Source organism: Genypterus blacodes, unplaced genomic scaffold (assembly GCF_046128005.1).
Source record: "Genypterus blacodes isolate CSIRO-AG114 ecotype Tasmania unplaced genomic scaffold, CSIRO-AGI_Gbla_v1 ptg000267l_1, whole genome shotgun sequence".
In the NCBI taxonomy this organism is placed as follows: Eukaryota; Metazoa; Chordata; class Actinopteri; order Ophidiiformes; family Ophidiidae; genus Genypterus; species Genypterus blacodes.
The window spans coordinates 33211-42744 of record NW_027467059.1 but is presented as its reverse complement, the minus strand read 5'-3'; the positions used below and the strand labels follow the sequence as shown (position 1 = coordinate 42744).

At 46.2% G+C, this 9534-nt stretch overlaps 1 protein-coding gene across 1 annotated transcript; it reads left to right on the top strand.

Moving 5' to 3' along the window:
- The first annotated feature begins 1547 nt into the window (after nucleotides 1-1547).
- LOC143017101 (uncharacterized) lies at nucleotides 1548-8888 on the top strand. Its single transcript, XM_076171728.1, has 5 exons — nucleotides 1548-1655; nucleotides 1827-2314; nucleotides 3869-4033; nucleotides 5661-5785; nucleotides 6218-8888. The coding sequence occupies exons 2-5, from the start codon at nucleotides 1877-1879 to the stop codon at nucleotides 8319-8321; spliced, it is 2832 nt and encodes a 943-aa protein (XP_076027843.1). The 5' UTR covers nucleotides 1548-1655; nucleotides 1827-1876; the 3' UTR covers nucleotides 8322-8888.
- Nucleotides 8889-9534: the final 646 nt, after the last annotated feature.

The window sequence follows — 9534 nt, the reverse complement described above, 5'->3', positions numbered from 1 at the left end:
ACCTTACTTACAACATCTGACTGTTTGTGAGTGATCTCTGTCTCTCTCCCTCCTTCTCTCTCTCTCCCTGTCTCTATCTCTCTCTGTCTGTCTCTCTCCCTCCCTCTCTCTCTCTCTTTCTCTCTCTCTCTCTCTCTCCCTCTCTCTCTCTCCCTCTCTCCCTCCCTCTCCCTCTCTCCCTCCCTCTCTCTCTCTTTCTCTCTCGCTCTCCCTCCCTCTCTCTCTCTCTCTCTCCCTCTCTCTCTCTTTCTCTCTCTCTCTCCCTCTCTCTCTCTCTCCCTCCCTCCCTCTCTCTCTCTCTCTCTCCCTCCCTCTCTCTCTCTCTCTCTCTCTCCCTCTTTCTCTCTCTCTCCCTGTCTCTATCTCTCTGTCTGTCTCTCTCCCTCTTTCTCTCTCTCTCTCACTCCCTCTCTCTCTCTTCCTCTCTCCCTCCCTCTCCCTCTCTCCCTCCCTCTCTCTCTCTTTCTCTCTCGCTCTCCCTCCCTCTCTCTCCCTCTCTCTCTCTTTCTCTCTCTCTCTCCCTCTCTCTCTCTCTCCCTCCCTCCCTCTCTCTTTCTCTCTCTCTCTCTCTCCCTCCCTCTCTCTCTCTCTCATGCCTGATAAACACAGCAAATGATCGATTTTTCAAAAATGTGCAACTCAGTGATGTCACGTGACCTCTCAGCTGTGTGATGACGTTAAGGTCATAATGTAGGAAACAGACGTCTGGGGGCTGAGAAAATCAGAATTGGCTTGGTTGACCAGACCAGACTCAAACTGTGGACTATTCTACAGAACTCATGGACGAGTCTGAAACAGCGACTCTTAAGCTGGAGCTGCACACATGTTGTTTCCTCCACAACATGAAAGGAATTCTATCTTCCCACATGAAGGTTTAGGTTCTGGAGTTAGTTCGTCTTACTCTCTGTTGTACTGGACCATAGTATACTTCACATTTTCGTTTGGTGGTATTTCAATCCCTTACATCCATGAGGATCGCTATGAAGAGAACACAATTTCAACTGATGATTAAAGGGGACTTCCAGGTTCCAGACAAATCCAGACTGCCCACTGAGCGGTGCTGTAGCACTGTGAAATTGTGAGGGATAGGAAGGGGGGTAGTCACTGTCTGAGTCTTCTTCTTGAGGAAAAGTTGATGTGATTGTTGAATCCGTGTCAAGTGTCGTACTTCTTTTTCGGGTTTTGTGCAAACATGGACATATAGTCTAAGCTTAGCCAATCACAATGGTTGCGCCTCATGATCATACTGATGACCTCATGCCCCAGCCTCATCCACGAAAGGATACTTGACAAAAAAACTAATGTTTTATATGCAACACTGACTGCTCAGCAGAAGTAGTGGTCAATGTTAAACGTGGCTGCAGTTTCAGGAGGTAACATGATTCCTACAGCAGTCCATACTGCGCAGTGCCTGGGATATGTATCCAAGGTAAACAGCAGAAGAAGAGCCTGCATGACAAACAAAGCAGCTCCTGAGGCTCGGGCGAGGTGGGAGGGGCAGGCAGAGGAGTGAACGGAGCAGGTACGGCAGGCTTCAGAGACACCTGAGCACCGCTGCCTCACGCTGCACCCAGCGGAGCACTGAGCTGGGTTCCTCTCGCGTTCAGCTCACGTTGGATTCTGTCTGACTGCAACCGCAGATGAAAAGCCATGAAGTAAGTCTGAGAACATTTTCACTAGCAGTCACTATTTGTCGAGTTTGTGTCAGGGATCCAACCACGTTTAAATATTTACCTTATGTGCTAAACCTGACGAACAGGTTTCTACATTTCTACTTTACATACACAAAATGACGTTTAACAGTGGTTTAACTTATCCCACTGAAGGTAAAGCAGAAGCCTGTCGTACATAGAGACTGTGTGTGGATCTGTCATCAATGGAGTCCCATCTTTCCTGCCTGTCTTCACTGAAAGATGAAGACATTCCGGTTTACATCCAGCCGCATTACAAAGAGTCCTACCGGCTGGCCATTTATGCCCTGCTCTGCGGTGGCAAGGACGCCTACGAGGACTTCCTCAGAGCCGAGCAAATTAGCCACTTTCTGTCCGAGGAGGAGATCCTCTTCATTTTGGAAAATGCAGAGTTACCCGTCTCCACGGACGACTCGGAGGGGAGACGTGGCGCAGAGGAGCCCGGCCCCTCCACGTACTTCCCAACCGAGTCGGACGAGGAGGTGCCTGACCTTGACCTGGGCTGGCCGGAGGTCACGTTGGACGGCGCGGACACAAACATCAGCCTACTCTTCCATCCGCCCAGGCAGAACACTCCAGCCATTAAAGAGGTTGTAAGGAAACAAATACAGGACGCAAAGCAGGTAAGCATGTGTCAGGAAGAGTTCATACACAGTCTCCTCCTCCATGGTCACCTCAGCTCATTCATAAAGTCGCTGTTGTTCTGTGTAGCATAAGGAAATCTCTGTGGCCGCCGATCACAGTGAAGATGTTCATGAGATGAAGCAAAGAAAGCCTGAATTCATGGCAGAAGAACTGGTAGAGTTAAGAGAGGAGGCAGAGTAATAAACACAACGTTTGGTAGAAGAGCAGCAACAGCAAAACAAAGATGAACCATTTGGGAAACGATGGCAGAAAAGAAGCAAAGTTTGTCAAAGTGAGAGCCAGCAGAGATGGAAAGAAAAGGCGGGTGGTGCTTTCTAGTCGTGGACTGATTTGATCATCTTGAAACCTAATTATAACGAGATGACTGATCGGATAGCGACCGTATTTTTTGCTTTGTGATGTGCGGTCATGTCACAGGATGAGGGGGTGGGGGGGCTATGAACAAAAACGCTGAAAAAAACTTGTTGAATTGCTTTCAAAACCAGTGTGAGTGTGTGTGAACCGACAGTCGTGCCACCACCAAGTACACACACGGTCGCTCAAACGTGGACATACTGTATGCAGGATATGGAACCATACATAAGAATTGACCACATGTCCAGTCTGGTTATCATGAGACAAAACCATGAGGTGTTTGTCTCCTGATGTCGTAAACCACTCACTGCTACTTCTTGAAACCAAAGCAAATAGAGCAGCATCAGTATTCAGTCACTTCACTCGGTGCAGTGACTCACCTGAGCTCACTGCCAAAATGTTAACTGCTTTCAAATTAACTACCTCAGGCTAATCCTAACCTCTGAATCCCTGTAAGGTAACACGTGGTCAGATGCTGCTTCACCATAACGTTCTCTCTGCCTCACTCAGGCCAAAAGGCTGAACGCAGGAAGGTGTCACAATGAAGCTCAACCAGCTTTCTCTTTCTGCCATCAAACATGTCTGAGCCTGAACACTCTCACCCGTCAGCTCCACACAGTATGATGAACTGCAGTAATCCACAAGTAAAAATGTGTGTGTGTGTGTGTGTGTGTAGTAAATGACCTTTAATTCCACCCTTTGAGCCTGTGTAAGGAAAAAGCCTTTAGTGAAATGTATCACGCATTGTGTGCAGACACTAATCACACACAACACATGTAGTTCATTTGTACCAAAGGCTTGTAGGCCCACATTGCTGATGTGATGCAAAGGAAGAATCATTTTTTAAATTTTTTTGTTGGTGGTTGAGGTGACAGACAGACAGACAGACAGACAGGTGTGTGTGCGTGTGAGGACATGTACAGCGGCCGAGGAATTCACAAATGCTTTTTGGATTTTTGCATATTCCTGGAATAAAAAGGAAGATATGATGTTATGATATTATGAAAAATATGGCGTTTTTGTTGATTTGACATTGAATTCCACAATAGCAGAATCTCAAAAAAACAGGAGGGACTGATAATAATATGATGTACTATCTGGTTAACATCTGACACATTCATGATATTAATAACAATAATACTGATCACTGAGAGAAATCCTGTACCACATCTCTCCAGGTCATTGCCATCGCCATGGACGTCTTCACTGACGTTGACATATTCAAGGAGCTCATCAGTGCCACGCTCAGGGGGGTGGTGGTCTACGTCCTCCTGGATGAGTCCCACATTAAGAGCTTCTTAACCATGTCACAGAGGGTGGGCGTCGTGATCGATGAGCTCAAGGTGAGGAATACAACACAACTGTGTCAAATACAAGCCAAGGACCCTCAGTGCTGTCAGCTGATGTGTTTGCAGGTCAGACGTACACGAGGACAGAATTCATTACGACTGCAAAATCTAAAATCCACTATGCGCTGCGTAATGGGAGTGTGAGTCTATAAAGAGTCGAAGCCCAGGCCAAGAGCTCAAAATCAGCACTTTCAAAAAATCTAAATTGAAAATCTGACTCGACTTGAAAACCACATCCAGTGGACATGTGAGGAACTGCAGTTGCTGAAAAACTGAAGGAATGTTTTCTCTTTCTTTTTAATTCTGCACAAAAAAATAAGTAAATTGGAAAAATGTTTTAGAACCATCTTGAACTGAAGATGTAAAGAAAAGTTCCACAAAATAAAAGTAGCAGTAAAAGTATCAAAAGGAGTCTGAAAGAGTCTGGACAGCAACATCTATCAAACAAACATACAAAGACAGGTTGAAAAACTCTTTCCTTCTAGAAAACTCTGCCACCCTTGATTCTCCTGAGATCTGTTTTTGTTGGATCTGAAAACAAACGAGGCCTGGAGTGTATCAGAAACACTCCACGTTCTTTGTTGTTTCCTTCTTTCATGTCTTCTTGTTGCAGGTTCGGCCCATGCGGTCATGTGCCCAAAACTCCAAACTTGCCTTCCTGCTGATTGAATAATGATCTAACAGTGCAGCTTCTGTGGTGGCAACTAAAGGACAAATTCATTGAAAAGCAACAAACAGAAATCCGACCCTAACTGAGTCTTTCGGCCTCTCGTCACACTAACTTTAGTTCATCAGGCGGCTTTCCAGTTTACCTGAGGTGGCACAAACATTTTCTGCTTTCTGTTCCACTAAGCTTCGTCTGTGGCCTGACCTTTTCTCTTTTGGCTGCAGGAGCTTTGCTGGATTATCTCTGACATTTGCTCCACGCCCTGGTGGAAACGCCGTCATTTAGCAGCATTTCCCCGCTGCCTTACCTGTCATTAACAGAACACACAGCTCCTGCAGCCGGAGGAGGAAGCGCTGCGATCTGCGCGTCTGGATTTTCCTGTTAAACTACATCAGCGCGACAAAAACAACTCGTCCCGTTCAGCACAGCAACGGCTTTGTCATCGCTACACAATTTGTTTAGCCACTAGCCACTTCAAAAAGCGTCCTTATAACAAGTGACTCACTGGTTTGCTCTTGTCAAGTTTCACAAAGGCTGTGTGTGTGCTGTTGAATCTGTGTGTATGTGTCAAATAGGAGAAAACACACACAGATCTGGTGCTTGTTGCGTGTGGGAGCTGAATGTAGTGAAAGGCAGCTTATTGAACTGCTTGTCTTTTATTTATCACCTCACAAAAATGGGCTGTAAAATAAACACACACTTTTTTATCTTGTGAAAATCTGCCAAATCCCAGTTTAGCAGCCAAGGAAGCTCTGGAAAAGACGTGGAATTTGAAAGTGTGGCTTTTTACCTGTCTGTGACTCTTCAAAGTTACAGTTCACTCATACGCAACAAGTGGCGACGTCGCTGTTAAGGTGGATTCATTATGCAATTTGATTGACAGAGGAGTATAGAAACCTGAATACGTGTTGCTCTGTATCTATATCCAAACTGACTGGTTCGTTTTGCCATCAGAACCTTCGGGTGCGGACCGTGCAGGGAACACAGTACCAGTGCCAGTCTGGAGTGAAATTCCACGGAGCTTTGGAGCAAAGATTCATTTTGGTGGACTGTCAGACCGTCCTGTATGGAACGTACAGGTGAGTCAGGCCTCAGGCTCCGGGCGCAGGTTCTGCTCAAAATGCATCAGTCGTAAAGTGACAGTGTAGCCATGACCTTTGAAGATTCAGCCTCGTTTGATTTAGAATTGAATGTTTCTATCATACAGATGACAAATGAATGCCACACTTTGATGATGAGGTATCTTCTAATGAGAGAGCACCTGTACCTTAGCTTTAGTGTCCAAGTGAATTTACAGTACATGGTTACCATGGAAACTGCCTGGCTGTCTTTGGAGGGAACTTAAAAGAGAAAAGAAATAAAGGTTTGAGTGGAAATCTGCTCAGTTCTTGACCATGAAGGTTGAAAGCAGCCATATATTTGAAAGAACTGAATCAAAATGTCCTTTTGTCCTTCATGTATGTGCTTTGTCTTTCCAGTCTGGTGACTATGTGACTTTGATTTGTTCCCAGCTACTCGTGGTCGTTCGAGAAGATCAACCTCAGCATGGTTCTGGTGATCACAGGACAGCTGGTTTGCTCCTACGATGAGGAGTTTCGCCGGCTGTTTGCTCGCTCCACAGTTCCCGTGGCACTGTCCAAGGAGAAGGCATCTGTCCCCAACCCCAGCGACGCCGTGCCAGTCCACAGCCCAAACTCCAGCCAGCTTTCCCTCCATCAAATTCACATGCGATCCAGACTGATGCACGGCTTCAGAGGCGGCCAGGATAAGAGATTTAACAGCGCTGCCATGTTATCCAGAGGCCTGAGCGTGCAGGAGAAGCTGCATCAGTCTCATTGTCCCGACATGGGGAATCTGGTGAGGGGACACAGTTATGGTGGAGAACTGCAGCGGATGAACTCTATGACTCGACTGAAGATGGGAACCAAGGACTTTGGAGCTCCTGCTCCTGAGAGAACTGGCTCTAACCTGTGGGGTCCCGGGGACATGCTGGTATCAAACCAATTGTCTCAGCAGCACCTTAAGCACAGGAAGCTCTACGGTGCAGACCAGCTTTTGATCCCGTTTAACTCTGAGACGTCCCTCCATAGGTGGAAAATCGACTCCTACCTTAGCAACAGTGACGCACCCTTAGATGCGTCGCATGAAATGATATCCCCATACAGCAGCTACTCTGGTCTAAATGACATACACATGAATCAGTCACAGCTTCACGGCAGGTCCAGGGACATCAAGTCCAGGTTGGAGGAAATGAGGCAAAAGAGGCTCAGCCTGCAGGAATACGCCAATCTAAGGCAGAGCCAAGAGTCACTGAGGTCCATGTATCCAACCCTAGAACGAGCTAAGTTTAAGTCTTCCTTTAGAGGTTTGGACATTCAACAGAGTGTGGCAGAATCAGAGCTAGATGGCTGCGGTCTTGATACAGCTGGCAACAACGATAAAGACCTTCCAAACCCGAAGGAACATCCAAAAAAAGAAGGAGAGCGACTGCCAACAAGAGCGGCACTGACTGATGCCCACCGCTCTGCCTCTCACTATGACATCAAAACTGTTCCAGACCGAAAGACAAAACTGACATATGAGCAGAACGAGCCACTCTCCAGAACAGTCTCAGCTACTGATCTAGAAACAAGTCTGAGTGACCCATCGCTCAGGCTGTGTCATTTGCAATCCAGTGGACTGAATGTACACACAACACGACCAATGGAGTCTCTGACAGAAATCCCTGAAGAGAGAGAGGGTTCAAACCCTTTAGTCAACACTCTAGATGGATCCGCCCTAAAGGATGCGCATGAAACCATGTCTGAAGATGAGAGGGCGTTCTCAAAGCACAGCTCTGTGAAATCGAGCACACCTGTAGAAATGCAACGTCACGGCAGAGACTCCTCGACGAAGGTGGACATCGGTTCAGATCCGGCAGAAGGAAAGAACGCAACATCAAAAGAGGCAGAGAAGAGATCTCAGCAAGACGCTAAGAGCTCTGCAGACAAAGACGCATCACTGCAGAGGAAGAATTCAATGAGACTGAAAATGTATTCCATGCTTATTTCAGACGAAAGGAAAACATCAAAGAAAGAGGAGAAATTGCTCCAAAGAAAAGGTTCAGTGAGATCACCCAATGCGAGCCAAGTGCTCAGGACAGACTCTGTGGGAAGAGCGGCCGCCACAGAGCAGACAAAGAACGGCCCGTCCCCAATTCTCTCACGATCCCACATTGCTGTTGGGAGTCCAGCAGAGCCAGAGAAGCAGAAATCTTCTTTTCAGTTATCCAGGTTGTCTCCTCAGCATTCCAGCAAAAGAAAGATGATCACATCAGAGCAGGAGCGGGGCTCCAGGTTCAGTTTGGACAGTGAGGGAACAACAGTCTACCAGAGCAGAAGAGAGAAAGCCTACAGCCGATTCGAGTACTTTGTTAGCTCTGAAAATGTTTCTTCAGATAAACTGAGGACTGCAGGCGCTCCTCCTCCAGACAAAGACAGAAACTCCTTTACTAACAACGCAAGGCACGCTGGCGCCACACACGGCTATCAGACGTATCAGACGCAAAGCAGCAGCGACAACAAACTGGGACGATTCATGCAACGAGTAGGAAATCTGATCAGCAAGAACAAGTAGGGTAAAGTACTCCGGGGAGAGAGAGACAGAGAGAGAGAGAGGTGGTAAGTAAAGTCGTGGTGTTACAGGAGGAGCGAAGAGAAGGCGTGTCACGTGTGTGCCGAGATGTTTAGCAGCGTGGAATTCTGGCCTTCAGGTTTTTCTGGTTCTTATTCTAAGCTGATGAAGTACAAATGAATGTATGTGTTTCAAATTGTTTTAACCTTATCACCTGTGTGAAAGAAAACATTGTGTATATTACAGGGAAGTGTGTTTCATGTACCATATAACAGATTTGATAAATATCTGAATGTGCGTTCAATTTAAGTACGCTTCAATCTACCAGGTTACTATGGATACGCTGTCAGCACATGTATTAAGAACACTCATGTAAAATGTATAGGATCTTAAGAAAATAAGCGCTAAAGTATCTTTTTTGTTCTATGTGATTTGGGGAATGAGATGAGAAACACAACTTATAACGTATATATGAAGATACATGAAGAGCAACCAGCCCTGTTGTGATGTCATACAGCCAGAGTGCAACTTTACACTCTTAGTCTTTTAATATTTGGTGTTTCTATAAATGTCATCGTACACAAACTGCTACATGGATTATAACAACAACAATAAGAAGTCACAAACCAACAGGCTCTGTTTACATTTACACACACACACACAAACACGTCAATCACACAGGGATGGGAGCCAATCATGTGGCGTTTCCAACATGCCAGTGTTGCTGCAACACTCTGAAATCAGTAATGATGTCATGGACAGAGTGATGGAACGTTTTTGTGTGTGAACGTCATCACCCTAACCTTACCTCTAACCCTCACCCTCACCCTAGGGCCCAATGAGCGCCACATACATCCAGGTACTTTGGTCAAGGTACACTGTTACCAACACAGCAAGTATTGGAATACTCACACAGTAGGGTCCAGCCCTGCATCCGTCTTCACGCTCACTCAGTATGCAGAGCGATGTCACGTCCCTTTAGGTAGTCTTGTACTGGTGTACTGTCATACTGGCAGACTGATCTGTGTATTCGTGTCAGAGTAAGGGTGTCAGTTGAACTTCATCATTATACACAGAAAAGGTGCACACAACACATGATGGATATCACCGCTCTGCACACTGAGGTTGTACAGTAATCTTGAAATATCAAATGAAAACTTTTGTACCCAGGCAGTTGTATGCGGTGTCTTTATTTCTCCATTTGCTTTCACACATT

Bases quoted from the DNA above. Each gene is read 5' to 3' on its own strand.
- LOC143017101 (XM_076171728.1), top strand. From the start codon at position 1,877: ATGGAGTCCCATCTTTCCTGCCTGTCTTCACTGAAAGATGAAGACATT. The intron at 2,315-3,868 runs GTAAGCATGTGT...ACATCTCTCCAG, and splicing joins AAATACAGGACGCAAAGCAG to GTCATTGCCATCGCCATGGA. The intron at 5,786-6,217 runs GTGAGTCAGGCC...ATTTGTTCCCAG, and splicing joins GTCCTGTATGGAACGTACAG to CTACTCGTGGTCGTTCGAGA.